General features: G+C 27.0%; 2 protein-coding genes across 35 annotated transcripts; one reads left to right on the forward strand and one right to left on the reverse strand.

Annotated features, from left to right (window-relative positions):
* Positions 1-152: 152 nt before the first annotated feature.
* LOC127069828 (mitochondrial thiamine pyrophosphate carrier-like) lies at positions 153-3216 on the reverse strand. 3 transcript variants are annotated; one of them, XM_051007391.1, is made up of 5 exons: positions 3078-3216; positions 1654-1822; positions 1399-1551; positions 1119-1321; positions 153-1023 (listed from the first exon to the last, which is right to left on the reverse strand). In XM_051007391.1, the coding sequence occupies exons 2-5, from the start codon at positions 1771-1773 to the stop codon at positions 576-578; spliced, it is 924 nt and encodes a 307-aa protein (XP_050863348.1). In that variant the 5' UTR covers positions 1774-1822; positions 3078-3216; the 3' UTR covers positions 153-575. The 3 variants fall into 3 exon arrangements, with proteins under 3 accessions (XP_050863348.1, XP_050863346.1, XP_050863347.1); XM_051007389.1 differs by lacking the exon at positions 3078-3216 and adding an exon at positions 1921-2065; XM_051007390.1 differs by lacking the exon at positions 3078-3216 and adding an exon at positions 1921-2061 and having other exon boundaries at positions 1654-1853.
* Positions 2234-21387, forward strand: LOC127069824 (inositol hexakisphosphate and diphosphoinositol-pentakisphosphate kinase 2). 32 transcript variants are annotated; one of them, XM_051007378.1, is made up of 30 exons: positions 2234-2382; positions 2490-2597; positions 7207-7407; positions 7492-7632; positions 7791-7881; positions 8032-8198; positions 8296-8588; positions 8669-8863; positions 8935-9021; positions 9089-9277; positions 9369-9466; positions 9810-9947; positions 10344-10373; positions 10956-11190; positions 11252-11460; positions 11522-11748; positions 11826-11962; positions 12062-12176; positions 12299-12538; positions 12634-12750; positions 12908-13080; positions 13184-13332; positions 14101-14148; positions 16338-16679; positions 17685-17915; positions 18151-18412; positions 18663-18754; positions 18836-18947; positions 19034-19396; positions 19574-21387. In XM_051007378.1, exons 1-30 carry the CDS (start codon positions 2350-2352, stop codon positions 20016-20018), a joined length of 5268 nt encoding a protein of 1755 aa, XP_050863335.1. In that variant the 5' UTR covers positions 2234-2349; the 3' UTR covers positions 20019-21387. The 32 variants fall into 32 exon arrangements, with proteins under 32 accessions (XP_050863335.1, XP_050863336.1, XP_050863308.1 ...); XM_051007379.1 differs by having other exon boundaries at positions 17727-17915; XM_051007370.1 differs by lacking the exons at positions 2234-2382; positions 2490-2597 and adding exons at positions 5456-5603; positions 5993-6109; positions 6681-6845 and having other exon boundaries at positions 16338-17915.
* Positions 21388-22805: the final 1418 nt, after the last annotated feature.

Genomic DNA, 22805 nt, shown 5'->3' on the forward strand with positions numbered 1-22805 from the left:
CGCAGAACTTCAAAATGCATCTTTAGCGCATACTTTCCTTATATTGATTTCTTTTACGTCTTATGTATTAACAAAAATTCGTGACTAGTACATTTTATAAATCTATAATTACATTAAAGCTACATTACGTATAAAAAAACAAGTATGACATGTCAATTAAAAATTGCAAATTTATATACAGTTTATATAATAAATACTTTAAGGTACAATGATTATCCATATTTGCTACCAATCAAAACAATCTATCATAGTCTCATCTTTCTGATTGGTCTATACATTTTATATACACGTGACTAACTTATGGGACGTAACAAAATTGTATATACGCGTGTGTGAGCTATTATAAATTACGTTAATTGTTTTACAAAGTAAAAAATAGCACAGTAAATGATTAATATAATATTTGATTGTAAAGTTTTTTTTATTAATTTATTCATATATCTACTACCATCAAAACAATAAATAAAATATCAAGTCTTGAGAATATTGTTGCTGATCAGTGCATTGTTACAGTGTGGTAATAGTAATGTTTCATTTATATTTTATCGTATAACGATATTTTTTCAAATCAATAATCATATATTTTTTAAAACTAATAAGGCTTGTTCATAGAAAGTAAAATGCAAAGCTGTTGTTAATGCAGCTTTTAATTGGCTTGGTAATAAACCTTTAAACAAGCCTTTTATACCCTCGTCTCTTATTGTTACTCTTAAACAATCTATCAAACCTTTGCATTTAAAAAATTTACCAAATTCTTTTCTACCATATTCAAAACCTTGTATTTGCAGTCTTTTTCGTGCTAAATCCATTGGATATATAAAAGTTTTTGCCATCAAGCCAGCTATACTACCTGATATCATAGAATTGTAAAAATTTATATCAGTTTCTTTAAAATATTTTTTATAAATATCTGTAAGATATCTATAAAATAGAAATTGTAAACCAGTATGTGGAGCAATTTGTAATAAAGTTGGTGACAATCCAGCAAAAAAGACCTTTGGTGTTTCTTGATGCAGAATTGTACTGTAAATAAGATATTAAAAGATATTAAATTAAAGCAAATAGATTATGTATATAATTTGTTCTAATTACAATAAATGTTCTTTTATTAAACTTACCTACATGAGTGTAATATACCATTATATACTTTACAATTATAAGATTGAGCTATTAATCTTGTTCTAATCGTATCAAAAGGGAAAGATATAATGGTAGCAATACTTCCAGCACTTGCACCAGCCACAAAATTTGTCAAATATTTTCGTTCATTTAAATATGAATATTTATCAGAAAATGCGATAATTACATTGTAAGAATAAAACTATAATAACATCATTTTTTTTTCAATTATAATTTTTAGTTATATTTTATCATATTTAATATTATATAATATTATACCTGTCCTGTTCCATAAACTATGGATAATAATTGAGCAGGAACATGTCCTTTCCATAATGCAAGTATACCTTCTTCTTTTAATATCAACCAAAATGCTTGAAAAACGGATTGATATTTACTTGTATGGTATCGTGTTATAGGTTCTACTTGCAACTATAAAAAAAATGTAAAATATAAATAACTTAATGATCTTATGAAATGAAATATATACATGTATAAAATTTACATATCGTAATATTATAATCTTTATATTACCTGAAATCTTATCTTCACAACATCCAAGGGTTGGCAAGTGAAACGTGTAAGAAATCCACTAATAGCTCCCGCAATTGCATGATTTGCATTATTTTTTTTATCCATTGATAATATACCCATTAAATGTTTGTTATATAATGGCCATGATTCTTAATCTAATTTCTTGTATCTATTGAAAATTTAAGAATGAATTTTTCCATCTTAAAGAATAATACTTTTTAATAATATGCTTTTTAATAATACTTTTAAATAAACTACAATACTTACAATTTATAAAAGTTACTGTAATTTTAGATAATAAAAATAAAAAAAGAGGATATTTTATTAATATATTACAGTATTTTCATATTTATTATCATCAATTAAATAGATGCATTTCCAATTAATATCGAAATATTTTTAAATATTATTTCAAACTAATAGTACTTGTTCTTGTTATGTGTATTATTCATACTCTCTTTTTCTTATGTGATCACAACGAGACACTCTGTATAACATAACCTAATTGTGGAATGCATCCACATTGATTGGCAATTCCATTGTTATACCGGTGGTCCCACTACGAACGAAATAGATATTGTAAAATCTTCGGTAAATAAGTAAAACGAGTTCGTTGATGTTTAATGTACTTATTTGATAATTAAATTATCTAAGATAAGTAGTGCAGTCTTTTTTATCAATGAAACTTCATCTGACATGTCTTACACTGAATTGGAACATGGTTATCAGGCAAGTAAATGTTAACATATATTTGCAATAAAAATTTTTTACTGAAATATATATTTTTTTAACAAAATAAAACATTAATATAATATTTTTTCAATAACTTTTTATAGGGTTTACGGAGTGCAAGCCGACCTATATTTTATGTAGGCGATATCAATTCTGTACAATCCAATCTTATTGGCCCTGTTGCATCTTCTATTTATCGATCATCAAAAAGAGTAAGCAATAATTACAATAATATACTAAATTTTAATATTTACCTAGATTTTCTCACCTAATAAAAATGATCGTATTGTTATTTTAATCACTACTGTAATCAAATTTTGTTTCTGATTGTTATGCATGCGATTGATAAATTTATTTATTATTTGCATTTCATGTTTTTTATATACCACAGTATTTTCAGTCTTTTAGTATTATATTTATTTGTTTGTAGATTATAAATTAAAATATCTTAATATCAAATGAATAAATAAATAAATATTATGTTTGTTGTTATTAAGAATTAAAGTAAATATATAATATGAAGATATAAGATAAAAATATAAAAGCAGGTTTTTTTGAATCGTTATTGAATTATTACAAATATATTTTATGCATTCAATGTTTCTAAGTATATATATATACATATAGAAAGAGTAAAGCTTATATAATACTTATTTGTGAATTAATTTATAAAAAAATATATTCATACTTACAAAGAATAAAAATATGAGATAATTTAATAATGTAATCTGCATATTTGTATGTAACACTTATATTAAACATTATATAAAAATATATTTTTTTTATTGTATGTAGATGTCTTTTTTATTTATTGCTTGTTACACAGTGAAAATTCACAACATAATGAACAGTGTTCACTTAGGGAGTGTCCAGTCATCCAAAAATAGAGTAACCATTACTCACTTTGTATTTTTGGTTATTTTATGCAAAGCATGTTCATACGTGGTTATAATGTTTTAGTTCAAGACTTTTACACTTTTTCACTATAGTGCTATATAAAAAAGTATTTATTAAACAAAATTTCTATATATAGTGTACTCCTTAGTGTTATTATCAAGATATCAAAATTTACTAATGGACAGCTGCTATACAGTACAAATATCATATATATTTATCAAATAATAATTACATAGAAACTAAATGAATTGATTTTAAAATTATATTATCAATATTTTTTGAGTGATATCATCTAGTTTTTGTTTCTGTTAGGTATTTTTATATTAAATCTCTAATTAACTTATCATCTATGCATGCACTAACTTTAATATTAAACATTATAAAAGTACAACAGATCTAAATTTATAAACAAATTGGAATTACATATTTTTTTGCAGTAAATCGCGTATGATCTATAATATGTATGAATAACTGTATATTCAACTTTATTCTTACAATGGAAAGTATAAATCCTTCTATGTCTATCGAATCAACTTCTGAAGTATTTCCTGAAGTATACATTCTTGATAATGAAGCAGAACCATATTGGCTAATAATGATGGTAGAGTTTTTTTATTTCGATAATAATTTAAATTTGCATTATTTATAACATGTATTTGCTCTTGTAATAGTTAAATGCTTGATATCTACTAATATATGTTATGTATTATAAAAAAAACGTAACATATTATCTAATTCATTGATTTGCTTGTAGAATTGTATGTTATTACTTCTAAAAAGTCAAAATTATATATATATATATATATATGTAAAATTAACTTTGTTTATCTAAATACAGTAAAACATACATATACATAAATCATAATTCGTGTAACTTTATTTTTTTGTTATATACTAAAATAATTGTAATACACAGTTTTTGAGAATGGCATGTTAAAATATATATTTCATTTTGTTTTTTCTGTTATCAGTGTGTATTGTGTACTTTTGAATTGCTAACCAAGGTTTATGATATTTGTATAGTTAGCAAAGATAGATAAAGACTTTATCATATTTACTTATTTGAAGAATATTTCTGTATCAGTGTAGTTAAAATTTTTCTACTAAGATAATTTTTTTAAAGCATTTGTGTACATATTCCAGCAATTATAAAAAATTATGAATTCTTTAATATATTAAATTTCTGTTAGAAATATTTAATCTATACAAATATTATATCGATGTCATCATTTTTATAAAGAGATATCTCTTACTGAAAAGTATTATCTAATTACTTATAAAAGAAGTATTGATAAGCTTCATAAGCAAACTTGTTATAAAATGACTATACTCTTCATTAGCTTGTAATAATTATAAACTTCAAAATGAAATTAAAACAGATCTATGAGTTTAGTAATGCAGACACTTGATGACTACAATATTTCAATGGTATGTTCATTTCATGAATTGTGAATAATACAGAATGAAATATGCAGAATTTTTAATATATATGTGTATAATGCAACACAAATAAATTCATAATCATAAGTAATACATAAATGTAATTTTTTGCAGGATTTATGTTTCTAGTGTACTTGATATCTATTATCATTTGACTTTTTTTTGTTATAACTTTTTTTTTGTTAAAACTTATGTTTTTTTATTTATTAAACAATAGGAGAAATAAGTTACATATTTTCATCTCATTAAAAAATGAGAATAGTACTATTGTTAGTATTCTTTTCATAAAGCAACTGCCATATGTATTCAACTGTATAATTTCAAATTGCGTCTGCAATCATTCTACATAATAATTCATTCTGTTGTATTTTACACACCATTACCATCTAATGATAAACAGAACTATAGTAATAGTAAGAGTGTTCTTAACTGAATCATGGATTAGTAATACATTGATCGCGTACGATCTACCGTCTACTTTTCGACAGTCGTAATAATATCGAAGCGTATGAATGCTTTAATTTTACGCGGTTATATTTACAACCATATCAATTAAACAAAATTTATAAAATGCTTTTAATACAATTTTTTAAATTATATTAAAATGAAGTAATATTTAATTTATAAAAACTATATTAAATGAATAGATAAAGTAAGGCAGTTTATTTATTGATTAAATTAAGTTTAAAAATAACTGTTCTTAATGACATATTTATCAAAATTGAATTGAATTATAACAATAAAGATTAATAAGATAAAATCATTATAAGAAATAAGATAATAATAAATAGATAAAGACATAAAGCAGTACAGAAATTTTTTTCAATTCTCAGAAGAATGAAGTCATATGATAGTGATCTGTCTAACTATACGTATAGTGAGTGAGTAAATAACCAAGTAAATTATCTTTTACTATCAATTTAAATTTGTTAAAGTGAGGAAACTATTTACTTTTGAAATTATTATAAATAAATATTGATTTATGATTTAATATTTATTACATAGTTTTTTATTTCTGGCTAAAATACAAAACATTCCGATATGTATCAATTTTAATCTATCTATGTCTATCAAATTTATTACAACTTCTTTTATGTGCATTACAAATATATAAAAAAGTTTTTTAACAGCACAAGAGTCATTGAATAGTATCAAATATTTTAAGAAATAAAATTCTTGTTCTTGGGAAATGAAATTTTTTTTATAAATTATCTGTGGATTGGAGAAAAGCTTTTCTGAATAAAAAATAATGGAATGGACGTGGCTAAAGGATTGGTGGCGTTTAAAAAAATGGCGTTATTACAACCATGGAACCGATGCCGAATCAGTATCAGGCATTCAAGATATTACCGATTTGGATACTTGCTGTTACTGCGATGAATGTTTTGTAGGTTGCAAAGATTTAATAATGAGTTGTTGCTTATTTCAATCACATATCAATGCATTATACTAATGTTAAGATGTATATGTTTATATAAATAAGACCAATTAAACAAAACTCTACTATAATATTATTAATATATAATATATTATTGTTTGATTGTAATGGCATTCTTATTTATATTTACTTTATTATTTTTAAGAAATAGGAGATATATATCTATATCTATATCTATATCTATATCTATATCTATATACATTATAAAACATACATGAGATAATATCCATATAGCTCATAGTAATTCTTATTATGTTTATCGACCTTCTATGTCCTTCAGTTCAATATATTTCTACTTTGCTCTTATAATATGTTTAGTTCTATCAATCTAAAATATGTTTTATGCATAATTTATCAATGCTTACATGATTTAATCAAATTAATATTTTAACATTTACTAAAATATAAGTTATTAGATCATAGTAATATTGCATGTTTTAACAATTGCACATGCATATGAAAGTTTGAAAGGAAAGCAGATAGTGTTCTGTGACAGACATATGTTTTCCTTTTTATGTAGGCAATAACACATGTGATCAACCTGTAAATTTCTTATGTAATTAAGTGGAAAAGAATAATCAAAATAAATAATAGAATGAGTAATAGTCCACAATATGATGAAACTAGCCTCGATCAAAATACTGGTGACGAACCCAGCTTTTTGACCTGTCTAAAGGCGTACTGGGTGAGCACTGTTTAAGACAATCTTTATAGAAAATTTATTTCAGTAGCATTGGCAGATAATATATAAGCTTGTAGTACACTTAGCAATGTATTAATACTTATAATAATGTATAGATATTATGTTTTTAAACATATTTATATAATAGAGCCACTCTCTCTTTATAAAGCTATGCTGAAATGTTATTAAATAATATTGCTTGCTTTTCACACCACATGCACATACATGTATACATACATATATACATGTGTGTGTGTATATATATTATATACGTGTATATATATATATGTATACACACACACCATATAAGTATTTTTCCTATATGTTTATCAAAATATCTTAAATATTTCTTTTTATGTTATAGGCCGAACTGTCAGAAGGGTGTGGTAATGATGATGCGTGTATGGGGGGTACTGAACTTGAAGGAGAAGGGAAACAAGTTCTGGTTGGAATATGTGCAATGGCTAAAAAATCGCAGAGTAAACCGATGAAAGAAATTTTAACACGACTTGAAGAATTTGAATATATTAAGATTGTTGTATTCCCAGAAGAAGTTATTTTAAAAGTAATATTTAAAAATTTACATATTTTTAAAGACATGTTTATAAATATAACTAAAATTATAATACATATATTTCTTATTTCACAGGAATCAGTAGAAGATTGGCCTATAGTTGATTGTTTAATAAGTTTTCATAGCAAAGGATTTCCTCTTGATAAAGCTATTAATTATGCTGATCTTCGAAATCCTTTCATAATTAATAATCTTCCAATGCAATATGACATTCAAGTAAGTAAATATATATGTTTATAAAATCTTCTATTTTCAAATAAAATCCTATTATATAAACTTAATGTAAAAAATAAAATTATTTGATAAACAATAATTATGAACATAGATATTCTATTTCTCTTGATAAATATTTTAATAGAATTTATATTATTTAGGATCGTAGAAGAGTCTATGCTATACTAGAAAGTGAGGGTATAGAAATTCCACGGTATGCTGTATTAGATAGGGATTCTGCTGATCCAAAACGTGAGTAAGACTACCTAGTTTTTATATTTTATTTTAACATGCTTTTTTATCACTGTTATTTTATCCTAATTTGTACTATTATGTATTATTAATATTATTTGTATTATATTTATATATAAATATACAGTTTTTGACATGCAAAAAACAAAGAACCCATTTCAGATCACGAGTTAGTTGAATCCGAGGATCATGTTGAAGTCAATGGGGTTATTTTTAACAAACCATTCGTGGAGAAGCCTGTATCTGCTGAAGATCATAACATTTATATTTATTACCCAACATCTGCTGGTGGAGGTAGTCAAAGATTATTTAGAAAAGTATGTATATATTTAAATATATATATGATTCAACGATTTATATGTGATTTATATATAATACGTATTAATAATTCATAAATATTTTTTTTTAACGTAGATAGGAAGCCGTAGTAGTGTATACTCTCCAGAATCTCGAGTTCGGAAAACAGGCTCTTATATTTATGAAGATTTTATGCCCACTGATGGTACAGATGTAAAAGTATATACTGTAGGTCCTGATTATGCACATGCAGAAGCTAGAAAAAGTCCAGCATTAGATGGTAAAGTTGAAAGAGATTCAGAAGGCAAAGAAATTCGTTATCCTGTTATATTGAGTAATGCTGAAAAATTAATAAGTAGAAAAGTTTGTTTGGCCTTTAAACAAACAGTTTGTGGTTTCGATTTATTAAGGTACGTATATCTATAAATATATTATTTTATTATATGATTTTATTATATTTTTTTATTAACAATGATTGTAATACTTATAGAGCAAATGGACAGTCATTTGTTTGTGATGTTAATGGATTTAGCTTCGTAAAAAATTCCAATAAATATTATGATGATTGTGCGAAGATATTGGGAAATATGATATTAAGAGAATTAGCACCAACTTTACATATTCCATGGAGTGTACCATTTCAGTTAGATGATCCACCTATAGTACCAACTACGTTTGGCAAAATGTACATTTTATTTTTAATTATATTTATGGATAATAAATACATAAATTTATAATAAATATTTAACTTTTTAGGATGGAACTACGTTGCGTTGTGGCGGTCATAAGGCATGGTGATAGAACACCAAAGCAGAAGATGAAAGTAGAAGTTCGTCATCCTAAGTAAGTATATCATAATTTCATCATGAACATTGTATTAATTATATTAATAAAAAAATAATTTCGACAGGTTTTTCGAGATATTTGCAAAATATGATGGTTACAAACATGGTCATGTAAAATTGAAGCGACCGAAACAATTACAAGAAATATTAGATACCGCACGTAGTTTGTTAGCAGAAATACAGCATCGTGCAGCAGGTCCTGAATTAGAAGAAAAGCAAGGGAAATTAGAACAGTTAAAAAGTGTACTAGAAATGTAAGTAATTGCATAATTTGGTTGTGTTCAAAGAATTTCAATTCCATAATCATTACTTGAAATTGTAATTTATGATGTAATGTTTATGTAGGTATGGTCATTTTTCTGGTATAAATCGTAAAGTACAAATGAAGTATCAACCACGTGGGAGACCGAGGGGAAGTTCTTCCGACGATGGTAACAATCATAGTATGCTTCTTTTATTTATTATGTAACCTAGGTAGAATTATTATACATTTTTATACCTCTTCTGTATGAGACCGTGATTATGAAAGTGGTGTAGGTAATTTAAAAATTTTAAGAATAATGTATAAGAGAGAGAGAGACAAAATATCAGTGTCTCATATATTAACAAAGTAATATTATAATCAGTGTCTCATATATTAACAAAGTGATATATAAACATCGAAACAATTTTATGTATTGTTATACAGATAGTTCGTATTCATCTTCGTTAATATTATCTTTAAATATATATATATGTTCAGTAGAACATCAATATTATTTTATAAATTGATTATTTTTATAATAGATCGACTGGGAGAACCATCTCTTGTTCTAATACTTAAATGGGGCGGCGAATTAACACCAGCTGGACGTATTCAAGCCGAAGAATTAGGAAGAATATTTCGTTGCATGTATCCTGGTGGTCAAGGTAGACACCTTAGTGGTTCGTATCTTATATTCATTTGCTCATCATATATGCTTATTTATTAAGTTGATATATAATATCGAAAATATTATTTATGAATTTTTATTATTTTCCTGCACTTTAGCCATACATGCTCATATAAATATGGAATTACTGGATTGAAGCAAATGTTGAAAAGTTTGTTGTGTGTACATAGTTATACTATTTAAATTTTTTACACGAACAATAGCTATATTATACATCCAAATTTTTTTTATATTCACCATTAGTATCAATTCATAAAACATTGTTAAATATATGTAACATATTGCATATTAATTACTATAATTCTAATCCCTTCGTTATTATTATGAGAAAAAATATTTTTCTATGATACAAATATTGATTCATAGATAATTTTGAATATTATTTCAGAGGAAGACACAGAGATGTTACCAAATCACGGTAACTTTTTATTCTGTACCCATGCTTGTTTGTAGTTGTGTGTAGATTACATATATTGTTGTGCTTAGAAACAGCTTTTTGCAAAATCAATGCCACCAATAGAATATTTTTATAAAGAATATATTTTTAATTGTTATAAAATAAAATACTTATACAATTAGCTATTATCATTAAGTGGCATTGTTTTCAGCATTATGTGTTTTAATAATGGAAGTATATAACTATGCTAGATGCTTTCATTTCATAACACAGAGTATTTGTTTTTATTCACATATGGTCATCTAAATTACTTGTATCATTCTTACGTAATTAATTATTTTATAACAATATTTTAAAATCGATGTACTTTAAAATTTGGTATTAGAACTAGTTACATACAATTTCTTTTTAACATAATGAAAAAAATGGATCATGTATGATTTAACTACATAACTCATGTTTTTATCAAATTATTGTATATTTCAATAATTAAATAAAAAATGTGATTATTATCTATGAATATGATTATTAAAAAAATATATATGTGTATAATAATTTTATTGAAAGCATGATCATTAATAAATTTAATCATGTTTTATATAGGTGAATATGCTGGAGCTCAAGGACTAGGTTTACTTCGTCTTCATTCTACATTTCGTCATGATTTAAAGATATATGCAAGTGATGAAGGAAGAGTTCAAATGACTGCAGCTGCTTTTGCAAAGGGATTACTTGCATTAGAGGGTGAACTTACGCCAATTTTGGTGCAAATGGTTAAAAGTGCGAACACAAATGGACTTCTTGATAACGATTGTGATAGCAGCAAATATCAAAATATGTAAGTTCATAATATTTCCATTTATGTAATATACATATATCATTATAAATATATTTCGCAGGGTTAAAACTCGTTTACACGAATTATTACAACAAGACAGAGAATTTACTCGTGAAGATCGAGAACAAATTAATCCAGGAAACGCATTAAGTATCAATGCAGCCATGGATTTTGTTAAAAATCCTGTTAGATGTTGTCAACATGTTCATGCACTGATTCAAAAACTTATGGATATCGTACGCATAAAAAAGGATGATCCAAAGACAAAAGGTATATGCACTTCTATTTTTCATAAATAGTTCTTCTAAGATAGTAATTTTTATTATTTTAGACGCAATACTTTATCACGGAGAAACGTGGGAATTAATGGGACGTCGCTGGGGAAAAATAGAAAAAGATTTTTGTACGAAGAACAAAAGATTTGATATATCAAAAATTCCAGATATTTACGATTGCATTAAATATGACTTGCAGCATAATAATCATACCTTACAATTTGATCATGCAGAAGAATTATATATTTATGCGAAATATCTTGCAGATATTGTTATACCTCAGGTAATTATTCAAAAATATATGTATTATTTTAATTATATATTATTATACGAACACATTTCATATCATTTTTTTAATAGGAATATGGATTAACTGTACAAGAAAAGCTTACAATAGGTCAAGGTATTTGTACGCCTCTTTTAAAAAAAATAAGAGCAGATTTACAGAGAAATATTGAAGAGTCTGGAGAAGAAACAGTTAATAGATTAAATCCAAGGTATATAAGAGAATGTGTATATATATATATATATATATATAATTAAAATTATTATATAACTTTGATCAAGTTGTCTATAATAATTTCTGTGATATACAGATATTCCCATGGTGTTTCAAGTCCTGGTCGACACGTACGTACGAGACTATATTTTACAAGTGAAAGTCACGTACACTCTTTGCTTACCGTCTTGCGTTATGGTGGCTTGCTTGATGTAAGTGATACGTACGCATGCTTAAATAATAAGTTTGTGTATATGTATATTTCACTGTTAAATTAATATTTTTTAAATAATATTAATTAAAAAAATAACATGTTTTCTTTTTCCTATAATAGGTAGTAAAAGATGAACAATGGAGAAGAGCCATGGAGTATGTCAGTATGGTTTCTGAATTAAATTACATGTCACAAATTGTAGTTATGTTATATGAAGATCCAACTAAAGACCCTAGTTCAGAAGAACGATTTCACGTTGAACTACATTTTAGTCCTGGTGTTAATTGTTGCGTTCAAAAAAATTTACCACCTGGACCAGGATTTAGACCACATTCTCGTAACGAAAGTAGTCACAACATGGTAAATGGCATTGCTTTTTTCTCTTATATATATATATATATATATCATCAAAGAAGTGTCAATATAATTTTGTATTATTTTTGTTTTAATATAAGGGAGAAAGTGGTGGTTCTGGACAAGATAGCGTGTCACAATGCAGTACACGTATAGAAGAGGAAGATACTGAATTAAGCATTCTAGAGGATGAGATAATAAATCCACCAGTACAAGCTGTATGTTATTTAATTCATGTATTATAAGATGCGCGAACTACATAAGATTCGATTACTATAAGAATTAATTTATAAGAATTGTCAAGTCGTGCTTTATTTTTTAAGATAAATTTATTTTGCAAATAAGTAATCATACAATTTTTTTTAATATTTTAAGGAAACTTCTCCTACTGTGGGACATGATGTCGTAGATTCAACGTTAGATAGTCCTACAACTAGTAGAGGTATCGATATGATGGATTTGGATCCTAATATGATGGACGAACCATATGATAGTGGATTTTTACAAAGTTCCGCACCTATTCCGATTAGGCATGTAATGCGTATCAAGTTGGTTTTTTTCTTTTTTTTTTTTATTTATATATATACATACATATATATACATAAATAATTATCCTTGAGAATGTTCATCATTGAAATTGTTCTTTTAAAGTGCAAGAACAGTCGCTGGTCACGAAGCCGCAAGACTTGGTAGTCAATTAGCAGCTAGTCAAAGACAGAGACGTGAAAGAGAAGCAAGTGTTATGGTGGAACCACGTGCTCGTAGCTATGATCATCAACATCAAGAAAAGGCTGAAAAGGGTAAGCTTTCTTAATATAATGCTTGCAATATAATTTGACTTATAACACTGGATATTCACGATCAATTTTTATAAGTTTTTTCTATCGATATTTGAATAATCAATTTTTCATTCATATCACAATAATAGTGCGATGCTCTTTTAATGGTAAAAAATTTAACGAATTGTGATACATAACTACTGCATGAATATTAATTGTTATATATTTTTCATGTTTTTGCACATCACGAATTTTGTGTGTACTCATGTTGTCTATATTTAAAATCAATTAGAGAAAATTTCTTGTAAATTATGTATTTTTAATAATGTGATATACATATATTATAAATATTATATATATATATAGATATTTTAAAATTCAAATCTTACGATTGTTTTTATAATTATTACAATTAAACAAATTTTATTAATGTTCATTATAATGGTCAAGGCATTAAAAAAAAATATTATATAAAGTATCAATAAAATTAACAATTTTTTACAATATTGAATTTATATATGCTACATAATTAATAATCAATTTCTACAATAATAATAGATAGTATATCGTACGCGTAAATTATAGATTAGATATGCATATTTAGGCAGAGATGATTTATTTCTATTCTTAACAATAAAAAACAAATATTCGAAAAGAAAAAATGTCAGGAGTTTTTTTAAAATGAATTTAAATAAAATAGGTTTACTTTTAATTATTTTTTTGGATTATATAACATATTTTGACATTGATGTGACAATGTCTTGTGTGTTCCTATGTCTTATTTTGTAGCTGCGGACAAGCTGCAGTATCAGAGCTTGGACGCGGTCAACAAAGAAGGTATGTCATTTTACCTTCTTGTCGTTATCTTTATAAATCATTGTGTATAGTACTAGTATAGTTATCACTACAACATTTAATGAACAATAGTTTCATTTTCCATCAATATATGTTGTATATAAGGGTGGACCATTAGAAATAAAACACTTCAATATTTAATTTATATTTGAATATAAAAAATATAATGAGTAAAATTTACTGTTATTTTTTTTTCATGTTCCGATGTAATTTAAATATTGAAGTGTTTTATTTCTAATGGTCCACCTTAATATATTATATTTTTGTACGGATTATGTATTCTTTCGTTTATAATTATACAGTTCATATGCCATACAGACAATACATTTAAGAATAGAAAAGAATCTTCTGCTACACATTATTAATTTTATGACGAAAAATTTATCTTAAATAAAACATTTATATGTTATTAAAAAAAAAAAAAAAAGAGGAAAGGAAAGTATGTATGTTTGCATATAGATAGGTTTTGCAAACAATAGAATTATTTTTAAAATATCTCATGCAGTAGTCTTAACAAAAAGAAATTACATTAAACTTCTTGTAAAAGAATTTTCATTTATCTGTTATTACATATTTTTATTTTACATTTACTATGATATCGTGTTTTCTACATATTACTATATATTACACATACACATATTCATTAGATTTAAATTTTCCATTCGATTTATATTAAAATTTGACATATTATTTTTACTTCCCATATATAGAATAAGTACATATATAAAAAAAAATTATAAATCATTTTTAAGTTTAACAACTATTTTTTATTTATGTTAAATATTTATTTAGAAACATATCTATATTTATTGTGTATATACATAAGATTTTGATTTTCAGTATGAGAACTTCTACATTATTAATTTGAGTACAACTATAGTATAACTCTTAATGTGTGGTATGGTGCTGTTCACTTATGAATTTTATCAAAATAAGTAGGAAGCAGTTCGAAATAACTCTTTGCTCAGCGATAGTTGTGCGCGTGGAAGCCAACTAACTCATTTAGGCAACTACTTGAACCATGCATATATATTGTGTTGTGATTCATGTAGTTGTCTTCCTGATTCCTTTTTCCTAATTTCATATATGATTCCTAGATTAATTTATAACTTTTATAGCACATTATAATATTTATCCATGGTGCTTTATATTTACATAAAATACAGCTGTATTATATAAATAAAAAAAAAAATAGACATCATCAGTACACGGCATGATTGAATTTAACGAAAATAATTAAAAAAAAGTTGCTTATAATAAGAAAAAAATATATTCTTTTTCTGTTTTTTTTTTTTTTTTTTCTTTTTTCTTCTTTTTTCTTCTCAATTTCTGATAATATATAATAATTGCTGTCAAATTCTTATGCATAATTGTAATCGTTGCTTGTTACTATCTGTGTTATTACTGATCACATTTTTGTTATCTTGTGTCTCTTTTTAATATCTCTTTGCTAACATAATTGCACTAACATTTTCTTTATTAACAATTGTGTTTTTATAATTGCGTCAATTTATGTATCTTCTCGTGAATTAAAAAATTTATATAGTTTATCAATCCTATGTAATATATTTGATACGAATCATTATTTATTATTATTTAAAAAAAAATTTGTTATAAAAGAAATTAAATAGTAGTAGATATTAAATCGATTATAACAATTGATGTTTGGTTGGCTTGCTAGTTGCATGGTTATCGTATTTCTTATGTGTAAAAATATTAACATGCACACATACTACACTTACTCTTTTACTTTAATTTTGGCAGTGAATCTTCTGAAAAAAAGAAAAGAAAAAAAAACAATATTTACAGCTGTTTATGCTTATAAAAAAAAGATATCAAAAATAGTTCAATTTTTTATAAACGTAAAAAATATAAAATTTCAATATCTTTTATTAGTTATCAATTTAAATATCAATATAACGATTGTAACTATCAATATAAAGACTGCTGCCAACAGTAATGCTTATCTATCTTTCTTCTTTGGTGCTGGGTTTTTAATTGTCTATTTCTTTCTTTTTTCCCTCCTTTGTACCTTGTCCTAATGCAACATCATCATCTCTAATCTTGATAATAAAATTTAATGACTTCATATTAATATTATTTCATTTTCAATCATGCAAAAAATATATATTAAAATAAAACTGTATAAAACAAAAACAAAAAAAAAACAGAACATTCAAATTACTATAAAAACACTTTGAATGTGCCTGTGTACCTGGGACAGCCTATAGCTTTACCACACTCAGTTAGCTCACCAGAATTACCTATTCCTTTGGTTCAAACTTCCACCCCATTTTCACCTCCTTTGATAACCGTACATGATATTCCTTTAGCTTCACCTATCAATTATAATTCAAAAAAAAATACAAGTGCACCATCTCCACCGAAAGATCTATTAGCGTCAGACCTCGATAGTTATCATCTCTCTTCTGTGAATCAGGAACAATTGAAAAACAAGAAAACATATGGAGGTTTCCATACAGAGATAATTCTACCTAATATTAAAGTGGATGGTGAGTCAAATGATTTTGATCCTATGTCAGAATCTCTGTCAATGGTTAATTCTTCTTCTTTATCACTTTCTTCTCACAATAATTTATGTCCCATAGGAACAACAATTTCGACTGTCAATGTTGCAAATCCGGTTGAAAATACTAACAATTCTAAACGATCACGATCTTTATCACCTTGTCCTACGAGATGTCTTTGTTATAATTGTAACGTTTCTGAGTTGATTTTACAGAGCAGAGATCTTCCTCCTTTAGAACGTTCTAACTTTAGGACCTATTTTGTACGATCTCTTTCGCATAAATTCTTTAATTGTTCCTGTTATACGTTGGCTAATATATGGCAAAACTTATCGCCAAATCTTTCTCAATGTTCTTCTTGTTGCGACATAGTTTCTTCGACCGATAGCCTTGCACAAAATCGTGGTCAATTCCTAAATCCTTCGTGTTCTTTAGTCCATCTTGCATCTCATTCTAATCATAAAATATATAAAAAGCATTATTTAATTCCCATTTCACCAGAGAAACAAATATCTGGTTCGCAGTCTCCCATTGAATCACCATCCAAGTGTAATTGCATTTTTTCACAAAGACACTATCTAAGAAGAGATAGTCACGGCACGGATTTATCAATGTTGAATGAAGCGAAAAGTGCATCGACAGAGGAACCTATTTCTCATGTATTGAGAAGATCAAACTCATGTCCAAATATAATAACAAGATTTAATTTAGAACTTGTAGTATCTCATTCTGATCCTCATAGTTACCTTGGCAATGATAGTTCTTCCATATCCTCTTGTCCTCAGAATCGCAGGCGATATTCTTGTTCTGATACAAAAAAACAAAATGTCTCACAGCACTTGACAGACAATGGTATTCTGCATGGTCATGTTCACAGTAACAATAGTCACTACCATGAATCCTCTCATTGCAAATCAAATAACCATCAGCCTAAGTGTCCACGTGCACCATTTTCCCAACTCCAGCCTCAACGATCCTTCTCATCCCCAGACACACGACCTTCGATCATTCAACCTGACCCTACCTGCACAGCAAGGCGCCACCGTCACAGTATCTCCGGACAGATGAGTTATTTCAAGCTGCTGGGATATAACGTTAGCAAGAAGTTGACCGGCTCAACAAACAGTCTCTTCAGTACTGCAGTAATCAGTGGATCTTCCAGTGCTCCGAATCTTAAAGATATGATTCCACCGCATGCTATGATTCCACCACATGTTGCTGGTAAGTATATATACGTACATACACGTTCACCATTTTAAGAACAATTTTAATTAATAGTATTACTATGTGCTCTATAGTGTACATTAAGCTTTTTCTACAGAATACATTAGGATAAGTATTTATCAATTTGATGTCGATCAAATGTTTTCCGGTATTATTTAACATTTGAAACTGATACTATGTGTGATAAAACATGCGATATAAAATATACAACGAAATATTTTCCTTTTAATAGCGATAGAAGGTTTTGGCGGCGTTCCTCCGATAAGACCATTGGAAACCCTTCATAATGCATTGTCTTTGCGTCAACTGGATTCATTTCTTGAAATGATGACAAGTGCACCTTTGTTTCGAACTCCTGCTTCTTCACCTCCAAAATATCCATCACCTGGGGGCTCAGTCAATCCAAATCTTAACGTAGGAGGCATTAGTCGCGAGTACCAATCTTCCGACTTGGAAGCCGTCAGGTACTGTAAGAAATTAAATAAAGTACCCTTGTGAGTATTGAGTTTTTTTTTACTTTAATTTAAATTACATCTCATATATATATATATTATTTCATTGAATTATGCAACATTATATATCATTTATATATTTAATGATGACAATGCATTTCTTATATTCTACAGTTATACACACTTTTTATCGCTAACAAATTATATACTAATATATTATATTATATATTATATATAATTCTATTTTATTTTATTTAAATATATATTTGTAGCCAATATATTTTTGTAACAGGTATATAACACCAACTCCAATTCAATACAAATCTTGTGGCGATGGAGACACGTGTGACATCAGAAATCAGCCATCACCCACAAGTCCAAATAGTAAGTATACATTCTATAATGTTACTATAAAAGAATAATTATTTTTTATAACGTTAATTTTTATAACGTAAATAATTTTAGGTACAGGATGGAGTAGCGAACCACAATCATTTCTATCTTCCGAACCATCATCCCCTGCACCAACATCGACAGGAGAATGCAGTATGTCTATCAGTTTAATTAGTAATGATGGGTGAGTATGAGTAAATATTTATATTTAAAGTATCCTACATAAATTTATATGAGGATAGGATATATAAATCTTTATTATACACATAGAGCACCATCATACAGTGGAGCCCCAAAGTTTCCCACAACTCCAGGTCTTGATCTTGATTTCAATGATTTTTGTATGAATATAGATCAAGAGAATCACGAAGGTCGGGGTAGTGTTTCATATACAGATTATTATAGCAACGAAGACGGTCAAATCCGTAAAGGTCCATCTTATACAAGTACTACGCAAAAGACAGTAGTTTCATCGGACGATCTTCCTATCGATACAGTTGATGACGACGAAGAACATACATTAACGTTGCGTCAAACCGAAGCACAGAAAAAGCAAGATGTTAAATTATTATTCGAACAAGTAGAAAATCCTAATGCGACAAAATCAACTGTTGGTTATAAAAAAATAGGAAGGTAAATATCCTCTAACAGATAAGGATATTTTTTTCACATATCTATTAACTTAAGTGCTGAGCTGCTAAAAATCGTATAACATTCGAATATTTCGTTTGTTCGTATATAAACTATTAAGAAAAGATAATTATCTGTGCTTGTAAGGATTTTATTATTATCATTGATTTGTTTATTTAGATTTCGCGTTGAGAGTATGGAAATATCAGATGACGACGTTAGAATCAAAGAGCCTAGCAGTGTATGTTCATCTTCGGATAAGAATAAATTACTTACCTTGCAAAAAATGGAAACTACTAACGTAGAAAGAGGTCCAACTCACAGAAGTAAAGAGACCAGGCATAAAAGGAAGAATTTTTCACGATCGCAAAGCGTGTCAACGCCAAAAACGTTTGTTGCTAAATCTGATACAAATTTTAGTTTTAAATCCGTCAAGTCTAAAGAAAGCTTCTCAGCAATGACAGATAAAGATTTGGAGAAATGGAAATTAAGCAAAACCAAGTCAGATCCTTCTACCTCATGTACAGAAACTCAGAAAGAACCGATATTAACTATGGCTAGCAGTTTAACAGATAGCCCTAGTGTAACTATTGGATTTGACATACAAGATGAAAAAAACGAATAGTTCCTCTAATATCTTTATTCTATATATTTTATCAATAATTCTAGAAAGTTTAATAGGATAAAATGGAATAATAATTTAAACTCAATATTTTTCTGAATATTCTATGTGTTTTATGTTATATGACTTTTAATAGATATTATTAAACGAATGGATATAATACTTTTATGAATATTACGATATATAAACAATATCCTCTAATTTTAAAATAATGAATGTTAAATGATACATGCAAGAAATATGAGTACTTAATCCCACCTAATTGCACCAAAATAATATTAAAAAATTATCGCATATAAATAATACACCATATATGTAATAATCTCTTATGATAAAAATTTTTCATTTAGATTTTAATTCCGTAAGTATATGATTTATGTTAGATATTAGTCGTATTATTTTCTGTTACATTACATTGTTATTATTTAGAATGACAATTAATGCAAAAGTAGTAAGATACAGAATCTCAAGTATTTTTAACTCATAGAATAAATAGAAATTATATTAGTTCATTACTATTTCAGTACAATTGTGTTTACGTATTTACGAATATTTACTTAGACTGTAAAAATCCTTGTGCGCTTATATGCTTGCAATAATATTTTTTCTTATATCTTGTTATTTATCTTCTTTTCAAACAAGATTTCCATATGAAATAAATATAAAACGATAGAGAAAAAGGAAGAAAGATGTGAAATAAAATATTTTTGTTATCAATGTTTTAAACTTCTTGCTGTAATGTAAAGTACAAGGATTAGATAGCATAAAAAAAAAATATATATATATGGGAATATAACTATATATATCTAAAACTATGGAAATATGCAAATAGTTGATTGCAGTCTAGTACTTACGTCGTACAAGTAATATCTGTGATTAGATAGCATGGAATTGATTTTCCCGTACAGTGTATAAATATTAAACGAGATTGTATAGATATCTCGGTTTATATATATGTCATATATGTATTTCTGAAAACAATGTTAATAGTTCACCATACGTAAACGGCGCTAACAAACGAATTTCCCTTCATTAATAAGAAATATTATTTAACACATAATTTTTGATTAAAATTTTATTATTTTTACTAGTTTAATTTTTAAAAGACTTACAATTATTTCTAAGCTTCGGAATTAAATGAAAGTAAAAAATAAACGATGATATTAATAAAACATACATAGAAACGCCATTTATAATTATCGTGAACAATTATTTCAATTGATATTAGATAAAAGAAAAATAGTGAACAAACTTTAACACATAGTATGAAGTTTTGTATAGATGTACAATATAATAAAATATTAGAAGAATATTAAAATATGTATGTAAATGAAAGGAATAAAATACCTACGAGGAAAATAAATGAAAAAAATGTATTTTTATTTATTCATCTCTTCGAAATATTTCCTTGAATATATGTAGATATATCGATAGATCTAAGATATAGATCTCTAGATCGTAACTAAAATTAGATGAAAAGTCGGTATTATTGATGTCGTTCTATTTAACGATGTACTGTAACGAATCTATGTAATAAGCGTCGAAACGGCAAAACCCCCATGACAAAATCGCATAATTTCTGACAGAGGCGTGACCCCTTTTGCGGGGTTCTCTCTCTATTGTTAGAGTTGCAAGAAAATCAGATCAAAGGAACACGTGCACTGCGGGGGATACTTATGCGATTGTCCTTGCGCCTCGTTTACACCGTCCCTTATGTTTGTCCCAATTTATCCGAATTTTTTCGTTATAGGGGTGTTACCCAGTAATAATCCGCTAATATCCAGTTACGTGTTCTAAATGTCTCATTCATATTCGATGTATTTTTAGATATCTATAGAAATATCAGAATTAAATATTTTTGTGATCTTTCTCCTCTAAATCTTTGCAATAATCAGCTAATATCTAATCACGGTTTTACATATTTAATTCTCTAGTTCGATGTATCTCTACATATATAAATATCCAAGTTAAATATTTTCTAAATTTTCTTCGATTCTTTCTTATGAAATTTTTTACATATAATATCTCGAATATCTTCGGTTATTATATAATTTGTATATTATTTATAATAGAAAATATAATAGATTTCTTTAGATGCAAATCGTAGAATATTTATAGAGAAGGATAAGATAGAAAAAATATGTAAAAGTTTGGTAAACCGATTCGAAAATGTTGAACTTAGGATATTTGAGCTTTCATTTGCCGTCGTTTGTTCTGGAAAAGCACATCAGAATTCGGATCGAGCCTTTTCGGCGCCGACGCTCGTAGCATTGATCCAAAGCGTCAGCTTGCAGTTATGGATATAGTGCATATTACCAGGGCCGACGTTGAAGACGTTCGAAACCCTGCTCAAACGCGTTACGTATGATCTATCGTTTCATTTAATTCTTAATAATAATCGCATGCGACGAGATACATTATTTCTTTCACGAAATCGTATTAATATTTTGTATCTTGTTTTCCCTAATTTAAAATCAAAAACTAAACGAAAGATATTTCGTTAACAAATTGTTACAGTTTTTTGTTTAATTGCAATATTTTTGTTTAATTGCAAAAACAGCACAAAAGTGTAACGAAAACGTTAATTCAATATAATAGATATAGTGAGTTACTTGAAAGAACCGCACGAATTGTTAATTATATGCACCCCCATAACAAAAGCAAGGACTTTCCAAGCTAACGCGATTCGACACGGTAAAATGGGTCGTCATGTTTATACATATTGGAAAGGGACGAGCTCACGTCAAGTGAGTCTGCTAATATCTATTTAATTAATTCGTTCGGATATTC

This window comes from Vespula vulgaris, chromosome 16, assembly GCF_905475345.1.
Source record: "Vespula vulgaris chromosome 16, iyVesVulg1.1, whole genome shotgun sequence".
NCBI lineage: Eukaryota > Metazoa > Arthropoda > Insecta > Hymenoptera > Vespidae > Vespula > Vespula vulgaris.

What these genes read in the sequence shown, in the direction of transcription:
- LOC127069828 (XM_051007391.1), bottom strand. Translation starts at nt 1,773, where the DNA reads ATGGGTATATTATCAATGGATAAAAAAAATAATGCAAATCATGCAATT. An exon ending in TTGTGAAGATAAGATTTCAG is followed by an intron (nt 1,552 to 1,653) that starts GTAATATAAAGA and finishes TTTTTTTTATAG; the next exon opens with TTGCAAGTAGAACCTATAAC. An exon ending in TAGTTTATGGAACAGGACAG is followed by an intron (nt 1,322 to 1,398) that starts GTATAATATTAT and finishes ATGTTATTATAG; the next exon opens with TTTTATTCTTACAATGTAAT.
- LOC127069824 (XM_051007351.1), top strand. Translation starts at nt 2,350, where the DNA reads ATGTCTTACACTGAATTGGAACATGGTTATCAG. An exon ending in CAATGCAATATGACATTCAA is followed by an intron (nt 7,633 to 7,790) that starts GTAAGTAAATAT and finishes TATATTATTTAG; the next exon opens with GATCGTAGAAGAGTCTATGC. An exon ending in TTAAAAAGTGTACTAGAAAT is followed by an intron (nt 9,278 to 9,368) that starts GTAAGTAATTGC and finishes ATGTTTATGTAG; the next exon opens with GTATGGTCATTTTTCTGGTA.